Source organism: Calonectris borealis, chromosome 11 (genome assembly GCF_964195595.1).
Source record: "Calonectris borealis chromosome 11, bCalBor7.hap1.2, whole genome shotgun sequence".
Taxonomy (NCBI): domain Eukaryota; kingdom Metazoa; phylum Chordata; class Aves; order Procellariiformes; family Procellariidae; genus Calonectris; species Calonectris borealis.
In genome coordinates, this window is record NC_134322.1 from 14,745,679 (window position 1) to 14,769,610 (window position 23,932).

A 23,932-nucleotide genomic window follows, 5' to 3' on the forward strand; every position below is an offset into this window, starting at 1 on the left:
GTCAATGTTGATCCTTATGTAGGATGCTGGAGGCTAATGAAGGATGTGTTACATGCATGCAAGCTGAGAAGCTTTTCTGAACAGCCATATTCATCGAGATGATATAATATGCCCTTGGCTGCCATAGATTCCTGTAAGGCCCTAAAGAGTAGAGCTTTCCCTTAGTTCTTTTGCTTTTTTCTATCAGTGATATCTTCAAGCACTTTGAAATTTTTTAAATTTTATTCTTTTTGCTGATTAGGTCCAATTTTATGAATACTCATACTGTGCATTTACAAAGATATTTACAAAAATGTTTGAGTTCATTTGGGACTGCATCTGAAACCCATTTTGCTGCTGCAGAACTAGATTCACACACAAAGACAAGACTGAATTACATGGTACAAGTCTGTGGCCTTGCCTTAATGGGACATAAAAGCCCATTAGCCAGTCACCAATATTATCATACCAATTGAAAAGCAAAGAAAATCCCAATTTGCAGAAAGGGAGTGCGTACTGGTTTCATGCAAGATCTGTGAGGGAATTGATAAATAATCTGAGAAGCCGTGTCTGGAAGCTGATCCTTAAAATATTTGCTTGCATTTAGAATTATGTTCTCTCCCACCTGTGATGGGCAGGGATTTTCCTGTCATAATCCCATTAGAATTAATAAGAATTTCCTTGTTCAAATCCACGTATTTGAACCACATCTCTCAATGTTTTGTAAGTGGAGTAAGAGTTTAACCCCTACTACCATGGGGCTGAATGTTTCCAGCTTCTAGGAAGAAATAAAGTGGGTTTTAATGTGCTGGTTATCTCTTTTTCAGATGCATTCAAAACCTATGTTGTTTTAAAAGTCCAAAATTTAAAAAGCACTACAATAGACAGAAGGGGAAGTGAACCTTGCTGGGAACAGGACTTCATGTTGTAAGTAACAGGGAATTCTTATCAATTGGTTTTGTTGTATCTTTGCTGTATTTGGATAGTTTAGAGCAATTAATAACATCTGAGACCACATACGGACCGCAAAAGCAAGGAAAAAGTACCTAGCTCAGAGAAAAGGTGACAGGCTAGTTCTAGGGAACAGAACAAAAGTTAATTTTGCAAGCCACACTGCAGGTCAAGGCCAGGAAGGGGAAGAAAATATTTGTCTCCAGTATCTTTAATTTCATGTAAAGTTTGAGGAATACATGAATGAGAAGAAAGAGAACTCAAATTGGTCCTCATGCAACTTGATTTTTGTTTTACTCAATTTCCTTCTGTATGACTCATATTTTATATACTTAACTGCCAATTTAGGTAGTGTCTTTATTATTGACCCATACTGTTTCTCACTTCTGTCTGCAGATCTTTGTCCGCTTCACTCAACTCTCCATCTTGTTATTCAATCTTTGTTCTCCTCTTTTCTCTAGAGCCAAAACACTTTATTTTATTCCTGAGGTCTAGAGTTAGTTGAAATATTTTTACAGAATTAAACATTTAATTGGCTTTAGTTATTTTTATGAAAAATGTCCTTTTTACAATTTGGGTTTTTTTCTAAAACCAAGTATTTTAATATTTTTCAGAAGAATGAGTTGTTTTTAATCATTTTTTCATACTTTCTGTTTATCAAAACCTGTAAATATCTTTTGACAGGCTCTACGTATGCTGAAACTGACATTTTGATTGAAATAAACCCCCGCCCGAAATTTAATTTTCTTCTATATTAAAAACAACATTTCTGAAATCTTCTCCATTTTTTTCTTCACAGATATTTCACATAAATTAATTTTATTTGACAGTGCTCTTAATCTCACTTAAGGGCTTCATCTTCACCACAAATTTTTCCTAAAGTTATTAATTGATTATGGAATTTTTTTTGGTGTTGTGGAACTGCTTTCTTAGACAACCGTGGCAGACTACTAGCTTGCTTAACTGAAGACTCCGAGTGACTGAAGGGCCTGTTACGTTAAGCCAACATATATATATCTTCTTCACATGCCATTTTATGGCTAGATGTAATGACATATCAAAGAAGTTGTCAAAAATTCTGACTTCTGATCATATAAAACTAATCTTAATCTGGGGCTAATTCTTCCCCCACTCCCCAGTCGTCAGGCTTCTCTAGCAGACTGTTCAGAGCCACAGCCTAAATTATCCAAACAGGAGGATTGTATGTGTCTTTGAAAATGCTAAGGAAAATTAATATCAATAGCTAGCCTTTATAAATACCATTCTTATACTGCAGCTTTCACTTGTAGAAAAGATTGTTATGTTTCAGTGTAGAGGAATCATTGCTGTATGATAATACTGTTAACATGATATTTCTGGCACTTTACTGATCCAGACATAATAGTTCTATAAAATATTGGACATGGATTGGATGACAATGTAGTAGTATATCGGGAAGTAGATCAATTAAATTTCAGCATTTGCCCTGTCTGTTATCGTTAGTGCAGGACGCAATTAAAAAATATTTTAAAGTGGGTGTGTGTAACCTATCCTCTAAATTTTCCTGAGGAATGTGTTAAAATATTATTTAATACATTTGTGTTTCTGTTATATAAATGGTTTGCTTTTAATCATATTGTATGTAAATGAGTCTTCCATGACATCAATGAAAATGAGCAATTTATTAGGATTATTTTCTCAATTTGCAATTTATATGTTACCAAAGAATACTAAACCACTTTTCTAGCAAATACACTATGAGGTTGCTGTAGCTCCACCTAGTGCCTACTCAACTATACAACACAGCAGACTTCTAAAAAGCATTATAAATAGGCATTTACAAATACATTTATATAGACTTTGTAAAGTCGTACTGTACTTCATTTTCTTAAGGGCTCTCTCTCCATCTCTGCCTGTAAAAAACCTATTCTGTTAGCAGATATTACCAGCTTGCATTTTAAAAATTACATATTGTTTAAGCTTTCAATATGCAGTTTCACTGTTCAGTTATCAGTGCAACACTTTTAAAGTTGGGGTCCAAAAATACCAGAAGATAAAAATTTACAATCTGTCTTCCATAACATATTTGTAAAGGGAGAAGTTGAAAAAACCAAAAATTCACTATATCTATTCAACTGCATGAGTACAGCAGAAAATTAGACATTGAGGCAGCCAACACAATGTTTTTTGAGAGCAATGTGATGAGTTCAGTACCTGTCTCAGGGGTGGTACCCTTTGCCCTTCTCAAGTTTCACTTATCCTTTTTCTGGAAACTTTAAGTACACAGTAATTTACTGTGGTACATCACACAAATCAGTTGAAGATTAGTTTTAGTGCTTAAAATTAATTCAGTCAAATGGAGATTACATACAATCAGTCACAGCAGACACCAATGCCTACTTCATTATATTGTTCATGTTTACAGAACTGGTGTGTAACTATATATAGTAATATATAAAGGAATGCCAGACATTCCATGAGGAAATAAACTTCCCTCTTAATTTTAGTTCAATGTCATGGGTGAGTCATATGGCCTGGCAAAATTTTATTTTAAATTCTTGCAAAATAAGGTTGTGGTATGGTATTTTTTTTGTCAAAACCAGCTAGTAATAAAATACATGCATCCTGTAAATAGAATTAAAATAGAGCCTGGATCTGCAACTCTTGAAGTTAAGAGCTGTTTTCCCATTGTATTTTTGTTGTGTAATGCAGCTTCTCAATTCTAATGAAGGGATCAAGCTCCAAATATCTTTTATACCTGGTCTTCTTTACAATGAAAACAAGAAACTGGTTCAGTTTCCTGTAGGAAATGGTCTGGCACTTCCTTCTAGATTTTTGTGAGGGAAGATGGAATTTTTCCCATACCATTATAAATCATTCTTAGCTGATGGTCCATGTTGATTGGCAGTGTGTGCCATCATAGCTGACGTTGCCGACTTTTACTGTTTCATTGAAAATATTCCTCTGAGTTTTCTGTTTAAAAGACTGATCATTTTTGTGGATCCCAGTTTTGCCTAAAATAACTCACCTGGCAAAAGGCTAGCTATTATAATACTCTTGCACCTAACAAGTTAGCTACAGTGGAACCTGAGAATACAGGTTCTTCAGGGCTGTCCTGAGCAGACCAGTGTCCTGAGGAGGCAACTGAGTAATTCCATATGCAGAAGCTGCTCAGAAGAAGCTAAAGCTGAACTAAAGACATTTCCTGGTCCTGGTTTCTTCTTGGGTTATATCCAATAGGGCCAAGTCTTGTGGCAAAATAAAGTTACTGACAACTGGGACTTCTGTGCCACATTTCCAGCAGAATTGTCCTCATCAGTTTGTAAGAGCAATGCTGAACAACAAGGCTTGAGACTTGGCTTGTCCAGTCTAACCTTTGTATCATGCCTACTATCTTGCATTTTATGAGTATACTGAAAACAAAACACCTCCATATCTGTTGTAAGTCACTAACTCAAGTTATTATGATTACTGAGCAGTTGAGACTGCGTTTTCAGTTTAATGGTTTGTGTATTCATTGTTTTTAGTGAAATCTCTGCTGATGGAAAGGGCTTCATTATAGAGCTGTGGAAGAAAGGCTTGCTCTGGGATAGCATTTTAGGAGTTTTATGGATTCCCCTTGCAGCTGTGGAACATGCAACAGATGTAAGTCAACTTTCTGTGGAAATATAAAACACTGAGTCAAATCCAATTAATTTCCCCAAATACTGTAATGACTTTTATGATCGATGTATATTTCTATCTCATTTGTTTCAGTCTGTAATATTGAGGCATAATGCACATGTGACTCTCAAAGTGACAACTGATATGCATTAGCCATATACCCTGGAGAAATGGTTCACATACTGAGTCAGGTATAATTCAGTAAGTGGGTTAGAGTTCATCTGCACTCACGAATTATTAGGGAGGCAGGGACAGTTTGGGTTATGTGATTAGAGAGAGGGAATTTCAAATTGAGGTTCCTGGCCTGGGTCTTCATTGTGTGACTTTGGGTATATCTCTATTAAAATGGGCAAAATGCTGTTGTTCTGTCTCTGAAGGGAATTGGCCATTGTCTCAAAAAGGAAAACAGAAATTTGCCCTGTGATACTGTGTAAGAAATTAATAGTACAATGCATAGAGAAGGATGAATGGACAAAATGGGTCAATCCCAAGAGTTATCATGTATCCAGTATAGTATAGTTAGCCACCAGAATGAGTATGCTTGCTCTCAATAGGCTAGAAAATAAAGAAAAAAGGTTTCTGGGATTGTGGAAATACTGAAGCCATCTGCAAATGCTGCAAAATTGTCTGAAATCAGAAAAAGTAAGAGGTACCTTATCCTAATACTCCACAATTCTCCCATTCATAAATATGCTTTCCTACACGTAGTCCACAGAGTTTATTTTTAAAAAAGTAAATCTGAATTAGAGAAGATGAATTTAATCTCTGCAAATAAAATTAAGTTTCCCTTCTTTAAATTTTCTAAAAAATAAAAAAGGCAATTGATGATGAGGTAAAGGAAAGAGAATCAGAAAAATTCTTCCCACAGCATGTCCCATCAGTCTCTATAGCCATTTCTTTATAGGAACTAATAAATATTCATATATACATTGTACTGACATTTCAATGATTCTACTCAGAGGATGGAAGCAGGGGAAGAAAGTAATTCCTGCTTAAATTAAAAGTTGCTCTGTATCACAGCTGCCAAGCACCATTTCAGGCCCCAAGGCAGGTTGTTTTGCTCTGCTACCCTAGCTGTTGTTGAGTTACAATTTGCTGACACAGAAGTTGTGGCTTAACAGTAAATACTGAAATGTTAAACAAAGATGCAAGAGTAGAGATTTCTTAATTTCTTCAGACCCTCTAAGTCTTCATTTATAATTAGGTCACTGTGGAACTTTCCTAGTTATTTGTCCTGCTCCTCTTAAACCTGCAACTCTCTTCTGGGCTTTATAACTCAGAAATAACCTATAAGGGAGCGTTACTTCTGAAGCTTTTTTTTTGGCTTGTTATTAACATATATTGATTGCTTCAGTCTTGCTAGAATGTACTTTTTTGGCACCAGTTCAAAAGGGAACTGGAAAATCTTAGTTTATAAGAGTAATTTTCAACATTCATATTTCTTGCATCTTAATCATCTGACGATCTTAATGTGTATTTGTCTATATTGTAGAGCAAATATTTTATTCTTTTGAATTCCATGCCTGTAAGAAAACTTGATGAAGTCCTAACTACTATTTACATAAACAAAATTTGAAAGAGTCTAGAATGGATCCTAAGCCTATTAGTGTCATAAAGAAATTCCTATTGACTTGGGGAAAAAGTGGATAATGCTATAAATCCTACCCAGCTAACTTTCAGAATGTTTTTTCCTAGGAAGGTCCAGGTTCCTGGTGGACATTGCATTCTGAAGTAATAAAAAACGGGAGTGAGATTCAAGGCACAAAAACACCAACTTCATATGAGATCTTACTGGATGTCTACTTTGCATTACCATTTGGTGAGTTACGGATTGAGATCTCGCTCCAGCTTTCCAACCATTCTATTCCACTTTAAGTTCCTGAAATACAGTGGCAAATAGTAATTTTTCTATAGAATCTTAAATGCTTATTCATCACTGGAGCATTTATATAATTGATACTGGGTAAGTAATAGAATCACTGAGAGCCACTTCCCTGGAGGAGCTAGATGAACCATTTAACTGGTTAATGTTCATCCACATGTGGATTGTAGAGCTGAAGAAAGAAGTACTTCCGTAAGGCTCAACCTACTAGAGCCTGTGTGTTATAGCTCTGTATCACATCATCTTTGATCAGCTGTTTGCACAACATAAGTTTTAGTAAAATCTAGGGCTTCACAGCATTTTTATCTTATTAGCAAAGGTTGTCTGCCTTTATGAATAGCGCATATGAAGATGGAAACTGCATATATGTGTATGAAAATAGCATATATGAAGATAGATGAAATAATGCATCACCTCACATTATTTCCAGATATAATACAAAGAGATTGACTTTATCAAGATTATCAGTCCATCTATGTGGTGGTCCAATATGCAAAATAAGTTCACAAAGAGAAATTGCCTTAATATTTTAGTCTTTAAACAATCTAATGAACTATGGCTAAAAAGACTAATCCTAAAATTTATACAAGAATAAAAGTAAAGAACGTGAAGAAATGTGAATGACAAACATTATTTATTCTATTGAAAGGGAGGAATAGAAGTCATACCAAAAATATGCTCTTGAGCTGTTGAATGTTCTTTTTGAAATGCATTGTTTGAAACTGAACTTGGCAATACAGCTAATGCTGATTAGAGCGGACTGGTTATTTCTGATGTTTCTGGGTGTAGTCTGCATGACTACACTCCTGTTAATACATGTGGTAGAATGTATACCTTTTCTTTTTCTTTTTTTTTTTTTTTTTACAAAAATTACTCTTTATTTAGTACTTCTTAGCCATTAAAACATTCTAAAAGATAACCTAAGCCATAGTCACATTCTGGTTTTTGTTTCTGCTTTGTTTGTTTGGTATTTTTTCCCCAGCAACCGCAAGCGATTTTCAGTTGTCGGAGTAAACATTCATATGGAAGAACTATTTTCTTGCTATTGACATGTGCCTCCATCTAGATTATTCTCACTTATAAGATAATTTTATTTCCTTTAAGCATGATGGAAGGGGTATATAGGTCAAATGGACTGAGTCCTTAAGTATAAAAAGAGAAGAGTAGTACAAAGAAGGAGTGGTTTATAAAGAAGATGACAGAAAAGGACAACAGTTTTTGCAATAACAGTGGAATACCCATTATAAAAGGAGAAAAATTGGTACAAATTGTATTTATTCTATGTGCCATAAATTCTTCTTGAAACCTCCTTTGAATCAGCAGAATGCTTTAAGGGTGTCCTTACATAGTTTTCATACCTAGAAACCTGGTGCAACTCTGTTGTAAACACACAATTGGAGGTTCTATAAGCTGTAAATTCAGGTTGTTACTGATTTCAGGCTGCTACTTGGAGGGAGCGTCGGTTTGTAGATTGATGCCTGTATTCTGTTTCCAAATAAATATATTTGAAAGAGTGTTTTAAAGACACTCCCTGGGACTGTAGTCATGGAGCACTGTGGAAATCCTGTAGAGGTCTCTCTTACACTATAGTTTTCTGTGCGGAGGGAAGAATTCAAAGGCATTACTGTTGGGTATTGAGAAAGCCACATGTTTATCTTTACCCTCTACCTGGAGTTTAAAAGGCATTAAATTTTGATTGCTTATTCTGTTGAATCAGTACAGCCTCTTTGTTATGACAAATTACATTGGAAAGGTAGAAGACTAGAGTTATTTTTCACATTTCCTGAAAGATGTCCATTTGAGAATGCCAGATACTTGGTAGAAATACAAGAGCCTTCCACACTGCTTTAACAATATGGCTTCATTTGGACTTGAAGCATTGTATGTAGTAACAGGGAAATGTTTTAACATCATTAGTTCATTCATGAGTCCTTTTTTCTAGAAGTACCATCTAATATTAGTTGTGGTAGCAACAAAGTTGTCACTTCATCATTGCTATCTAGACTGAGCTCCATTAAAAGGCTGCTAAGTAAAATGAGGATCTCATATATTTAAAATTTTCCGAGCAAATTCACAGTAATAAAATAAGGACTCTAGATAAATACTGCAGCTGAACTGCAAACATTTTTAATGTTTCTAAAAGTCAAGTTTTTTAAAGGATAATCAAGTTTTGTTATGAAATACAATAATTTTGCTTCACATTTATTAGGTCATTCTTGTAAGAGAAGAGAGAAAAAAATTTAAAGGACATCACTTATTTTTTTCTTAAATCCAGCATTAGAGACATATATCATGCTCCTTAACATTCAATTATACCTTACATAGAGAGTATAAGCTAAAGAAATTGAAGATAATTTTACTTAAGTGGAATGTATTTGGTAATAGCTATAGTTTTGAAAGTAATTTGTGTGACTTGGGAACTAAGATCTGATTTTGCCAAGTAGCCTATTGAAAGTCCACAGGACTTTAACCTCATGAGTTATTTTGGAAAATGCCATGCAGGTATTCACCTCTTACGCTTGGTTAAAATTCAACTCTATCACTTTCTGCCATATACATTAATTAGCAAATGAGGATATGAGGTAACAAGAACGAAGTAACAATGATGAGATTAATCCCTGTTTCTGCATTGGTCACCATACTAATTCACTGATACACCAAGGGATTAGCAAATGAGAAAATGAATTGTTCTGATACAATTTTGATCAGCCTAAAACAAGGTCCTGAAAAATCATAGCAGAGTAATTGGGAAAACTCATGCATCACAGTATAAAATTCTAAGTACAGAGCACCTTAGTTAGTGCAATAATTCACATATACTTACAACCTAAAAGTTGGCATTACCTTATGCAGTAGGAAAACCACAAGATCCTGTTGTTTCTCAAAGTATTATCTTTATCTTCACTTTGTTTCACAACAGTGTTGCTTTTATTTTGAGCAAAAGATGTGACATCAGTTTTACTTTTTTTGCAGCTAATCAGGTGTGAGTAAATAGTGCGAGAGGAAATAAATCAAAACATAGTTCCTAATATGTAACCAAAACATCAAAAAAGGAAGAAAAGAGATGGGCACACAAATTCTTCTAATCAGTATGGAAGAAAATTTCCTCACACTCAGGGTCAGATCATGAATCCTTTCCTCTCACTAAAGCTAACAGGATGATTTATAGAGTAAAATGTTCTGCAGGAAATCAGTTTGTACCTCCACCTGCAGATGAGACTTGCCAGGTTTCTCCAAGGAGATAAGAACTTGAAAAAGGTCAGTTCTAGGCCAATAGCACGTGGAATTAAAGTAAAACCTGATTCCTTACTTAAAACACAAAAAAAACCAGCAACAAAACCGAAAAAACAAATAAACAAGAAACCCAAAACAAAACAGAAAAACCCACATCTTGGAATGCTGTGCATGGACACATAAGAAATACGTGGCCAGTTAACAACTGAAGTTGGACTGGAAAATTAAGAGATCCATTTTCTTCCCAATCCAGCAATAGCTTATTTTTCTATTGTAAAATGAACGGTTTCCAAGTTTGTGTAACAAAAAGGTAACTGCTTTAGGCCTCTTGAAGTTTTCAGAGCAACAATCAGAAGGTGATCTTGGAACTCCATTTCTGCTGTTCTTGTAAAAAGTGATTTAATTATAATAATGTTTTGTAATTGACTTGATTAATTCCCTATTACTAAGAATTTAATTAATTTATTTCATTAATTTAATGTGTACTTCCTCTTTTAGAAGTTCCTTCTGTAAAATGGACTGAAAGATTTCTAGCAGCTTTTTCTTTCTCTACAGATACCCACCAAGATTTAGATTGGAGAGCCTGGCACAGAGGGACACCCCTCCAAGGTACAAGACATTCACATCAAGATACATATGATAGTCTGCCATCCATGGAAGGTGGTCTCAGCATACAAGAAAGCAAACTAAGGTATTTTAATTTGTCATATCACACATGTATCATAACATTTATTGATTTTTTTTTTAATTTTTTAAAAATTTCTGAATGATGTTGTGATACGTATACAATTCTTTTAAGCAAGAATGTGACTGGAAGTTTTATAAACAAGTAAAACCATAAGGCGTGTGTGTCCATTATTATGTTGGGACAGAGCATGATAAATCTTCATATTCTATTGAAAGAAAAAACATGAAGAATACTGTATCCTGCCAAACCAGTTTGCAAATATGTGTACCTTCTCAATGAATCATTTGTGGTCAGAAAAGAGGATTTTAGCCTCCAAAAAATGTAGATATTAAAAGCAACCAGAAACATCTTTGGCAAATTGCCACAAAACAAGAATATAATCTATTAATGATGCAAAGAGGGTAAATAACATTCTAGAATCTTTTGCAGCAGATTGTTATGGATATACAGATGGCTTCAGAAGTGCAAACATGTTGGTCTTCATTTAAGGTGATGTTTTAAAGGATAATATTTTAAAGACAATGCAGGTATTTGTTAGCTTTTCTATGTTTTTTAATGGCAGATACATGGTAAAGCAAGTTTCTTTCAAATAAAAGGAACATCTCACTGAACTGAAAGTCACTCTTTCCATCCATCCTTGTCTCTAACCCTTCCTACTCCTTCATCTCCAGCCCCCTGTTGTAGCTGTGGGGCTGCTCTCATCTCCTCTTTTCCATCTCTTCTGGAACTGTACTTTGTTGAAACAGGCTGTCTTGAACCCTGTGTTGAATTGAGAAACAAGAAGCCCCACTCTTAGGCTTGATTTAGTTTTCTGCGTGTTTAGTTAATCGAATAGGTTCAGGGATGATTGGAGGACACTGAAAGAAGCAGTGCTCCTCCCACAGTCAGCTGATCACTGCTTTCCCTGTGTTGTCCACCTCCCTGGGTCATCATAAGAGTTTTTCTTGCCATTCAATGAACCAGACTGGGAATGGATCTGGATTAAAAACTGAAACATTTTGCCAGGTTAGCTCAGTTTTCTGGTCCGTTTAACTTAGCAGATGCTCAAATATTTTGTGTCAGCATAAAGGAAGAGCAGACATGAGCAGGGGCAGTTCTAGCTTATTCCAGTTTAAAGTGTTAGTGGATCAACAGTCTAAATAAATGAGACACATACAGAAGCATGGAACAGAAAGTTTTTGACAGAGCTCTGAACAACAGAACTCCATCTTGCAACAGGAAGCATTAGAAAGTCTGATGTTACTGCTATTTACATTACCTTTAACAATGACTTTCCAGGTTGTGGTTCACAAGCAGTGAACTGCCTGCATGATACTTTAATTTTAACATCCATAAGACGTTAAGGAAATTAGAACTGAGACCAATAGGAAGAACAAATAACACTTCTTAGAGTGCTCAGTGGATCAGCAAAATTGACAGACAAGTGGTCTGTAAGATTCCTTGTTACTGTCTTTCTGAAAATACATTAAGTTCTATGTGGCGAAGCATTGAGAACACTTCGGCAGTATTAAAAATGCAAAGCATTGAGGTGTTCGCTATCTGCAACTGTGACTGTGGGGGTCTAGTTTGTTTTACTTTTTAAACAATCTTCTCTGGAAAATCTACACAGCTGAGACACATAAGAGAGTTGCCTCAGGAGCTCATTAGGAGCCCTGCTTTTCCCTGATCAGCCTTCAACCATGTCTCACCAGGTGGAGCAGGAAGGCTCCTTCTTCCCTGCCTAGATCATGTGCAACAAAACCCGGTTCACCCACAGTTAAAATAAAGGCTATAAAAAATGTGAAGAGCTGCTTACAACCAAAAATAAGGTAAAGAATTCAAGGACCCTGCCACAAACTAAAAATTATATGCCAACCCATCAAAGGAAAATTCTTGGTAGGAGCAGTGAGATGTGAATATGTTTGTTGCATAGCTATGTGTTCTGAAAACGCTGTACTGTATGTGACAGCAGTTTATATTAGGAGTACTAACGACACTAGATTATAATACCCAGATCAGCATAAAATTGAAAAGCTCAAATGGAACAGTGATGGATTTATATTCCTACATATTTTCAGAAATTAAGAATCCTACTTGATTTAAAAGTAGCAAAAAAGAGCAGAAGCACACAAATTTGTTCTAACCTATTTCTTCGGACTACAATTAATCTTGAGGATTTGCATAATGAAATGATGCTTGATGCAGTCTTGTAGTTATGTTATTATTTAGATAATATTTATTAATTTCCAGCTACTTTTTACAAATCCCGAAGTCTTAGATACTTTTGCCGTATGTATTGCTGTTTAAGTATTGCAAAGATTTTCTGTGTGCGTTGTTTGTGTTGAGACACTAAAATGCCTTCCTGGTTCAGATACGTGAATGGGTGTATAAGGAAGTGATGGGATAATGGAATTTAACTGTTACATTCAGTTCCTTGGACTCTTCAGTATGCTGCAAGTTCCGTAAGTGGTTTTGGTTTCTGAATGGATCCTACACCGGTGGATAGTTGCTTCTGTGGAGACAGGTTTCACTGTATCGTCTCTTATCCCTGTATGTTCTTAGGTCATGATTTTACAATGCAGTGTGTTCAAAAGTAGAATTGCCTTAATTTCTATTGCTTGACCCTGATCTGAGTTCACTTTCCTCTTTAGTATGGTGGTACAAATCTTTGTCCTCGTCCTCTTCCTATTTTAAAAAAGAAAAATTTTGTAAGGTTGGTTATTTTGAAGGCAAATCTTCTACCTGAATCATCTTACAGATTTGGCAGCAGCTAGTGCAAATAGTTGTTCTAGTATGCCATTGAATAGATACAGATACAAGGGGCAGCTATTGGGAAGAAAAGGTTAGAATTGTTGCTAACAGCTTTGTATTGTGGATCTGCAGATTTAAAGGAGACAGAGGAGTGCTTGTAAGGTGAGTGCTTGCCTCTCATCTAAGTGGCATAACTGAGCTATCACCCATATTTAGAAGCTAACCACATGAATTGTTTGTTGTTTTTCTAAAACACTGGAGCAATGACATGTTTAGCTATTGCTTTTTTGAGGTAGAGAATAAACAGTGTGGTACTAGATATTCTGGTGAGTGAAAGATGACAGTAAACATCTTTCACCAGAGCACTCTCTGGTCATTCAATATTTCTCATCTTTGATAGCCTGCAATGGAAAACAATAGATTCATAAACGCTAATGGAGATGAACATTTGGCCTGGTGGGGTTAAACTTAGCTCTGCTTCCTCTGGATGGGAGGGGAGACTGAGAGAAACTCCAGAGAGCAGTTCAGTGTAGCTGCTGCTCTTAATCACCAGTCTTGATACCCAAACATAAGGCTTTGGTGAGATAACCAGCTTAATCTGGTCCAAGACCGTGCCAAGAAAGCTGGAGTGGAGGAACATCAGCTATTGGTTAGGGCAAGAAGATCAAAAGAATGTCTGAACAAAAAGGTAATGTATAATGAAATAAATGTCCCCTTTTGGGAGGAGATAAAAAAAAAGCTTAAAAGCTTCTATCCAACAGGTCTCATGTGATATGGGGTTTTGTGACTAAATAACAATAGATGGTTAAAGGTAGTGTGTTTCACAATTCAATATATGGTGCTTCTTTTAAATTAAATTGGACCTATTGACAGTGTTGACCAGTAAGGCTTTGTGTGTCTGTCCTGTTCTCCTTGGGCTTGTGTCTACACGGTGTTCAGCTATTGGATAGTGACTTTCTGAAAGCTTAAGACAGGAAGGGAAGCGAGTCCTGACATGATTTGGGTGTTGTAACTAATTGATTGCATCTGGAGAGCAGGAAAGGCATTTGATTCCATTTTTGAAGCTAATGTATTTACCTATGCAGGCTACCACACTTCTGGAAGTTTTCCAGAAGGGAATTAATTTTTTTTTAATCTATTTGCTTTGAACAAGCAACAATGCTGTGGGGAAAAAAAGGTAAGGGAAAGATAATTGCTGTCTTTCTGCTTCCCTGAGTGTGGAAGATGATGATGCATAATGGGTGGAAGGGGCAAGGAATGAAGTGGCAACAATTGTATTACTTCCCCGCCATCACCTTCTGTTGAGTGGAGTTGAATGCTCAGGAGGGAGTCCAGTCAGCCTCTAAGAACATCACTCAGCAGTGGTCTCTGAGCAGAGAGAGCTTTCTATGTTTTGGTATAATCACTTCTCTTCCCTTCTGCTTGCAAAGGCAAACTGGGGGAAAAAAAGCTGTCTCTCTTTACTGTTAATTTTGGCTTTCATATCAACTGTCACAGACTGTATTATTTTTCATACATGATGTCTTCTATCTCTAGTAACTCAGGAAAGGCACAGTCTGTGAGCAGCTGACACTCAAAAAGGTGTGTTGTCTTGAGGGATAGAACAGGCTCTTGAGAAATGCAGCAAGAATAGATGGAGTGTTAGGCACTTGACTCATGTTTAAGCCATGTGTAACAGCAGTGGTACCAGAAAAATAGCTCAAACACAAGAGAAGAGGTGATAAAAGCTATTGCGTTATTAAGTTTATGTATTCTCTGCAGGAATAACATGTTGTGTATGCACATAAATGACCTTTTCTTGTACAGTAAAAAAACCCAGAGTCCTAGTGCATGTAGCTTCAACACAAAATTACTAGGAAATAGATGAGTCTGCAAAAAGATCATTAAGCTCATGGATGCAGTTAGCCAGTATCTGTGTATATACAAGGTGCTATAGCATCTTTTTGGCTGTTGTGATCCTTGGCCTGTTTACATTTACTAGCAAGTTCTTGCAGGGTATTTACAGAGAAGTACAAGTGCTTCCTTAGGGTGAGAGCTGTCAGTAATATCAGTATTCAAGAGCTATTTGTCTATATTTTTCTAAGCACATGTCCAGTCATTAACATATCATCTGGGCTGACGTATCTTTTTCAACAGAGATCTGAGTCTCTGAGCAGGTTAAGCTAAACCAAAAGAAATTAACCTAACCTACTATGGAATTCTTTCCTTTGCCTCTTTGTCCCAGATAATGTTATTGAATTTAAATGAACTTTTGTGTTACTGAATTGAGGGTCACCACTGAATTACAAGATAATATTTTTAAATTGAAAGTTTTTTCATCTAGTAATAGGTATTTTCAAAGATAATGAGCAGAAAGATGATGGTAATTTTAAAGCTTAATTAAAGATAGTGATGTGTATTTAATCAATATAACTGCATTAGTACTATAAAATACATAAGAAAAATCTGAGAAGTTAGGGAAGTAGATTAGACTATTTGTTTTGAATGTATTAAACACCAAATTTAACTGTCCTGTAAATATTTAAGCGTTAATGTGTACAAAATTTCTTCATTAATCTGTTCTTCACACTGATATTTATTTGTCAATTCTTTGGTTATATACATAAATGGTGTTTATGGCAGTTGACTCTAGATGTAGACTGATAGCTAATTAAGTGTAGCTGATTAACTTTTTCCATAAATCATAAATTAACTAAATCAGAATTTGAAGGATGTGGTAAATGATTAAGTGACTGCTTATTAGAGCAATATATTTTCTCCCAAAGTCTTTAAAAAAAAAAAAAAAAAGAGAGAGAGAGAAGGGGAAAATGCTGTTAAAAAAAAAAAATCTGAGTTTTGCTCCAATGAATGTTATTAATGAACAAATTACTGCAATTTTAAAAAAATCACCAATCAAGTATTTTAGTATATACTTCATTCCAGTTTTGTATAGTAATCCTATGATAAATCAATTTGTTCATTCTGTATGCATTATTAGTATCCAGTGCTGAATGCTACTATTTGCAAGAATAAGGATTTCATGGTTAATCTCATTGGTACCGTTCAGGTACAAATATGTTGTTGTATATCCAGAATAGCCAGAAATTTACAGATTTTACACCAGAATGACCGAAAACAAAGTGCCTTATAATTTAAAAATATATAAATGATGGAGAAGGACATAATGAATGAGTACTTCATATAAATATATGCTGCTTCTTCAGGAAAAATATGCATATAAGTACTTGAATTATACTCTTCAGTAAAATCATACCTTTCATGTGTTCTTCTTGTGTATCTCCTAACTGGAGTCTGCTAACCACGTCATCTACTGTTGATGCTTCTTCCTCTTTCCAGCACAGTACTGCCAACAAACTGGCATATGATGCTGGTGCGCTCCGTACCAACTTCCTCCACATGGGTCATGTGCACTGGACTTCATCTAGATCTTTGGGCGTTTGGTCATTGTCCAGGTCACTATAAACCACCTCCAGCATGCCTAATTCTCTCAGGTACTGGATACCTCTCTCCATAGTGGTCCATTTGCCTAGGCGATATATAACATCTTCCTTGAAGGGACACCTTTCCTTCACGCCTGACAGCAGTCGCCTCCAGAGGCTGAAGGCCTGTGTCCCTTTTCCAATCACTTTGTCAATGCCCCCTTCCCTAGCAAGGGAGCCCAGCTGTTTGGCTTCCTTCCCCTCTAATTCCAGGCTACTGGCCCCATTATCCCAGCATCGGAGCTCGCCTGGGTGACGGCTGAAATCTTTCCACATATCTCGCAACTCATTCAGGGATAGGGATCGAGTGGATTCCATCTCATTTATGAGTTCTTCCTCTTCCTCCTGCCCTCCTGCTGCTTTTCCATCATCCCTTTCTAAACGACTTGACTTCCACTTACAAGAGTTCTTCTTCTGTACAGGGGCTACAGATACTGGCAAGGGTTGGTCCTCTGGTTTAGCCGCAGTGCTCGTCACGGGGGTTGGAGTAGCCGCAGTGCCCGTCATTTTGTCATCAGATCTGGAGACCTTCTCTCCCCCTTGAGGGTTCTGAATAGTATTGAACAGGGCTCGGTAGGCATGGGCCAGGCCACAGCACGTTGCAGTAATCTGGGTCTCTCTGGAATTGCCAGGGTGACAGCATATGTTTTCCAAATATTTTACTAGTTTTTCAGGATTCTGCACTTGTTCAGGGGGGAAGCTCCAAAACATTGGAGGTGACCACTGTCCTAGGTACTTGCCCATACTATCCCACACACCCTGCCACTCATAACTATCCAGCCTCGGGGCAGATCTCTGGATGGTATTCTTAAATAGTTGTTTAACCTTAAACAAGGCCTGAAACATATTCAGGAGACATAGCAATAGGAACACGCTGGTTTGAGCATCCCAAGGATATTCAAAATCCTCAAGAGCTACTGTAATCAGCTTGGAGGAAAAGAGGAAGGTGAAGCCAATTTACCCCTGTAAATTGGCTCTCCGAGGAGAAGGGGTAAAAAGTGTAATTATTAATAGTTTCCAAAAGATAGCTCCCAGAGAACAGGAATGACGGCAGTGCTGAATACAGGCTCCTGATCAATAATTTTATCGTAACATAAACCGGTGTCACACGGTATAACAAAGCGATAACCTTAATCCATTTCCCAGAGATGATAAACCCCACATAAATACTGATAATCAGCAGTATATACAGCCAGTAAAGTGCTACATCCCAAAACTCCCAGAACAGATCCAACAACTCTGAGAGCAAATAAACCAACATGGTGATCAGCGACTACTAAACTGATATAATGAATGTTTATAACAAATTTGTTTTAACCCGTTTGGGTCAGATGTGTTGTTATCTCAACCCTTCGAGCCCCACATTGGGCGCCAAAAAAGGACTGTTGTGGTTTAACCTGGCAGGCAGCCAAATACCATGCAACCACTCGCTCACTCTCCCCACCCTCAGTGGGACAGGGAGAGAATCGGAAGGGTAAGGGTGAGAAAAACTTGTGGGTTGAGATAAAGACAGTTTAATAGAACAGAAAAGGGAAAATAATAATGATAATGATAGAATATACAAAATGAGTGACGCACAACGCAATCGCTCACCACCTGCGCTGACCGATAACCAAGTAGCGATGGCTACTTCCTGGATCACGCCTACCATTCATATACTGAGCATGATGTCACATGGTATGGAATACCCCGTTGGCCAACTGGGCTAGCTGTCCTGGCTGTGCTCCCTCCCAATGCTTGTTTTGTTTTGTTTTGTTTTGTTTTTTGTTGAGCTGCATGTCCTTGTCTAACAGGGAACTTAGCAACAACTAAAAACATCGGTGCGTTATCAACATTCTTCTCATACTAAATCCAAAACACAACACTAGGAAGAAATTTAACTCTATTCCAGCCAAAACCAGGACAATCATACTAAGTAACCTATACATCTATTGTATTAGCAGTATGGTGTGACATAATTGCCTTAAGCTACAATAATTTGAATTAGAACTGCAGATAAGTGAATAAAGTACATACAAGATTACACGAAATGTTAAAGTTGATAAAAAGCTTTAAATGAAAACTATATGTTCTATTTACAGTCAAGCTATATTAGCATAAAAATTAATTAATCCATGCAATTCATATACTTGCAACTTGAAACACATGAATACTAAAATAGTACAATCAATGCTTGTATTCTCAATAAGTTTATAGTATTTCTTCCGAAGACATTTCACTTAACTGGAAAATTAAAATGGAAAATAGTCTTCACGGCTGAAACCAATCTATTAATCTAGATCTCAGAATAAAAAAGTGTTTTGTAAAATTACTGTTTCGAACAACTACTGTTTGAAACAAAAGAAGAATTATGCTGAAAAAGTACACTAAAGAAAAATATACACATCAAAAAGGTAAGCTTTTATGTTCGATTTTCAAAGGAACTTAGTCATTCAGCTTTTGAAAATGTTACCCTCAAAGTCTTGTATTAAAAATATTGGCTGTATTTTAAAAATAACAATCAAATACATTGACAATATTAATGACAATAATTAGAAAATAGTAACGCTGTGGTCCACAGTTAATCACCTAAACAAAGAAAGTACTATGCAAGGGCCTGTCAATCAGAAACTAAACTGAATGGTTTAAAATTGATTAGAATTTAAATTAGAATTTAAAATTGATTAAAATTAAACAAAATATTTATCTTAAAAAACAAACAAACAACCCCCCAAAAAAACCCAAACCTAAGGAAGTACAGTAACACAGATAAGGATCTTTCTTTTAAAAAGAATATTGATATGTCCTGTGATACTTGTCTTCTCTGCAGAGCTATAAATCAATCATTGGACAAGGAAACAAAAAAACTTGATTACATAAAAAAAAATCCATTCTTCAGGTTTATTTATTTCTACCTACATAGGCCATATAAGTAGATGTCATCATATATCATTGTGTTCACACAGGAAATGAAGGAGGGATATGCTGCCTGCAAAACCATGCTAGATCTATATACATTTTATGGGCAAAGTTGGTTTTGAGTATTTGGTTCTAAAGTGTTTGGCTTTGACAGTGTTTCCTCCAATCTAATGTTTTGGGTGATGGTAACTGCTGAGTGTTAAGAGGAGATATATTACTAAAATTGGACTTCATGATCTGCAACTGCTAGCAATGTTGATTTCAATGTAATAGTCATTAAATTGATATGGTATGACAGCAACATACAGATTTTTTTTTCAAACAGATGAAAACTGAAAGTTTAAATGTGACAGTCTGAGAAGTTTCTTAATGCTTGAAACATCCTGAGAGTTAAATGGCCTCCTAAAAATGTAATTAATCTTCCCTGTTTTTAAATACAGAGAAGCAAACATTTGCTAAGGTCTAAATCCATTTGAAGTGATCACTTTACAGCCATTTGTCCAGTAATCTGTTTAATTATTCATGCCTAGATAACAGAAAAATTGATAGGCAGGCAGAAAATTATTTCTAAACCATGAAAATTTTCACCTCCACCTCTTGCCTACAGGTCAGGAACTCCTGAAACTAAAACTGTATTTCCAATACGTAGCCACAGCTGTTTAAGCAGATAATGTTTGTCTATATATGTTTGTTTTCTGTTGTGATCATTCAATGACAGATTGTTCCTCAAAGTTATATTACAGAATAGCTAAGCATAACCCGTCTTCCATGATGTGTTATTGTTTCCTTTCATGTTTACTGCCAAAAAGAAATAAGGTCCAAAAGAAAGAAAAGGAGAAGGCATGCTAACAAAAAATGTAGGTCACATGTAAGACTTTTGGCTATGCCCATCCACCAGTTCGCAGCCTTTCAGAACTGGAAAATTACTTTTAAAATATAAAAAGCAGTTGACATTGTAATTAGTGGTTTTTTGCATTTAATTATTATTCTGTTCTCTAAAATGAGGCCACATGTTACATGATTGCAGTCCCTGTGCCATTGTTTTAGAGAGCTCCAGTTGTATCCGTGTGCTTTACTTTGTCATAACTATACTATGCTTTTCCACACATTTGAAGAAGAGAATTACTACTTCCCGGGACAGCAGCTTCATTTGTTCTGGAAAGCTCTGAGGAACATCTCATAGTATGATGTTTCATACAAGTGCATATTCTTTCTAAGTGGTTAAGCTGCTCCAGTCAACACAGTCCTGCACTTTCAGACATATTGTACTTACTGGGGTCTGTGGTGTTTTGTTTTTGTTTTTTTTTTCTTTTTTTTTTTGGGGGGGGGGAGAGGGGGGGGATGTGCCTCCAAGGAACACTTTTCAGGCAGGGTGTTGGGTAGAATTCAGTTTGGCTAAACATAGGTGTCCGGTGCTGTTTGAAATTTCCCTGTAATTCCATCAGGGTAGAACTACCAGATTCAAAAAAATATTAAATACTTAGTCTCCTATTCCTCCTCAAACCCTCTATTGATGAGGAAAAATAGTCTAGATAAAATAATTATAACTATTTGAGCTATATCAAATCTATTTTCAAGATAATGACTGAGGCTGGATGCAGAAATTGTAGCTGATGTATGTGAATCTTCACAGTACATAAAAAGAGAAAGAGTTTCTCATAATATCGTCTAGTTTGCATAAATAGCACAATATACAGGTCTTTGAGATGGAAACCAACATTATTTTCTCATTTATATAGTATCTAGTGTGATAGAATCTCTATTTGGGATCTGTGTACTTCTTAATATGAGTTATATGGTTAATATATGGTTATTTCCTACAGCTCAAATTACTGGTTTATAGTCTTTGTTTTAAATGTAAATAAAAAACATTGATAAACTTTATTTATTTATTTATTTTAATGGGAAGGTAGGTAAAGCAACCTGACTTTTCCTTAGCTATAGAAAAAGTATATGAAGGACAATTAGCCATTTAGTTAAAAAAAAATCCGCTATGTTAAGACCTAATATTAGCAAAAGCTGTTGTACATCTCTGCTGAAACTCATCTACTTTAAACTTGCATTCTTTCTCTAAGCTAGTATTGTAGTATTAGACACTCATTGGTGCGTTTTCTGAAAGCATCATCTACATGAAAGTACCCTCAGAGTAGAAAAACATAAGAAGAAACATCCGATGTCCAAAATAGTTCAAAAGAAGAGAATGTCAATCTTGATACGTGGCTGCTGCAACTATTTCTTCTTTGATTTCCTGTTCTGAAAGAGCTGTTTTATTTTTTCTCTAGATAACAGTTTAACTCATGTAATACTTCTGTGTTCCAAAGGCAAGGTAAAATGGCTGTGTCACCAACTGAGTGACTTCCCTGAATATGAACTATTTTCACATATTAAAGAGCATTCCTCTAAGCTTTTTAGCTGCTTGGGCAGCTGTTTTCTACTTGATTTATATAAAGCAGCATGGGTAGGAAGGTATTCTGCTTTGGGTGATGTTTGGCTTAGTTTTATAGATCAGTCATTTAAAAGTGCAAATAAATGATGTTATTAATTTATTTTATTATAGTAAGGCAGATCTTTTCAATAAGAGAAAATTGTTGTAATAGTGGCTTACAGTCTTATGTAAAATTAAGCCCTTTTGAATAGCATTGTAGTGCTGAGAGTTCATTCCATTGTTCCCCAGGCTTAATTCTCATCTGTCACTCAAGCTAACATGCTCATTGATGATCCTTGCTGCTCTGCTGCCCTTTCTGAGTTCAGTTCCACCCTCTTAGTTTTCTCAAACGTGTTTTTCCTTCAGATCTTCCGTGGCCCAGAACTATTGCTCTTGATTGGACTAAAAATAGTTCTTTTAAAATCTACTTAAAAAAAAATGCTTCTGAAGAATTTTAAAGAATGTTGCAGTAGTTCTCCACAGCAGGAAAAGTATAGACAAAGTTTACAATTAGAGCTGGAGAATACTAAGTCTCATAATATAGTGAATTTGAAGTTTAAGATTTTTTTTGGGTTTTGTTATATGCCTCTACTTTATGTTTATAACTATGTCAACTTTACAATTGTTACCAGTTTTATTCTTGTATGTTAAAAAATTTTGAGTAAAAAACATGGAAAAGAAGATAAATTAGCAGTTAGCAGTACGTAGAGAAAACATTTTACTTGAAAGAGGTTGAGAAAAAGGACATTGAGAGAATTGAGAAAATGAACATTTAGTAGGGAATTGATAATTCTGTCAGAAAAAACAATGAATTATGTCTAAAACTGTTAAGAGTAGTAGGGAACAAAACAGATTTACATTGGCAAGGTAAATTGCAGTTTAGAACAAATGATGGTGAGCCGATATGACATGTTGATGTACATTTTCTTTTCTAGAATTAGTCCAAGTAGATTTTGGTAGATTATTTTTGTCTGTTTGTTTTTAAAGTTGAATGCTTTCATTCACATCATTAAGTTTTCAGTAGGATCTATTTAAAAGTTTGCTGTAAAATTCAGCTATGAATCTGATCTTTGTGGCCCTTCTGAAAGCAAACATCTTTATACTCAGCTGAGTTTTTACAAATACAGAATGCAGAATTAAGGCCTTAGGTAACTGAAGATGAGCCAGTGCAGCCAGCCACTCCCCCAGGGATGGGCAGTCAGGCACGATAACACAGCAAGCAGGGCACAGCCTCACCAGCCAGTGCCCCAACCCACTACCCCTAGGCAAGCCTGGGAATAGCAGCAAGAGTCAAACAATAGTGCAGATGACCAGACAAGTTTGTGGTGATGAAACAGGGCCAAGGTCAAACTGATAAGTCAACTCTTACAGGTCAGGATCAGATCTAGTGATGGCAACCAGGGTAAGACACAGCACAATGATCACCAGGCAGGTCCATAACAATGAAGCAGGGTCAAGCTCAAGCCAGGAAATCAGTCCAAGAGTGAGGGTCTAGATCAATGGGTACATAGGCAGAGCTGCACGGAGCTAGAGACTGTCACTCCTGTAGCATAACCTCAGGCCCAGGGCTGAACTTCAGTGGAGCTGTGGGGCTCATGGATCGACTGGGGAGGCCCCAGGTGAGGCTGGTCTGATGAAGTCTATTGGTACACTCAGGGCCCTGACAGAGAGACAGAAAATATTGACTGAAAATTACTGCTGTGGATTTTTTTAAATTATTGAGTTATTGATGATAAATGGAATTGATAAAACTGAATTTTTATTTTAATAGTCTTGTCCAAATTATTTCTCATAAAAAAAAATAATATAGAGCCTTATATATCCACGTTATGTCTCTGTAAAGACAGGCATTCTGTTGCAGAATTAAAAGAAATTAATCTGACAAACTTCAGCAGCTCTGCTTGGGGTGCTCCGAATAACTTGTAGAAATGAGGTTTTGTATTGTGGATAATTGATTTAATACAGCACAGTTTTTAAATATGCACATTTTTGAGGTCATTCCTTGTTTTTGAATATGACCTTGT

General features: G+C 36.1%; 1 protein-coding gene across 5 annotated transcripts in view; it reads left to right on the plus strand.

Moving 5' to 3' along the window:
* UNC13C (unc-13 homolog C) overlaps window positions 1–23,932 on the plus strand; it is a 244,707-nt gene that overhangs the window by 4,584 nt on the left and 216,191 nt on the right. For 2 of the 5 annotated variants that reach the window (XM_075160101.1, XM_075160102.1), the window contains exons 3-6: window positions 807–906; window positions 4,437–4,554; window positions 6,268–6,391; window positions 10,244–10,379. In XM_075160101.1, coding sequence (XP_075016202.1) covers window positions 807–906; window positions 4,437–4,554; window positions 6,268–6,391; window positions 10,244–10,379 — 478 coding nt within the window. Of the gene's footprint in view, window positions 1–806; window positions 907–4,436; window positions 4,555–6,267; window positions 6,392–10,243; window positions 10,380–23,932 lie in introns of those variants that run through there. The other 3 variants (XM_075160104.1, XM_075160105.1, XM_075160103.1) reach the window with 2 other exon arrangements.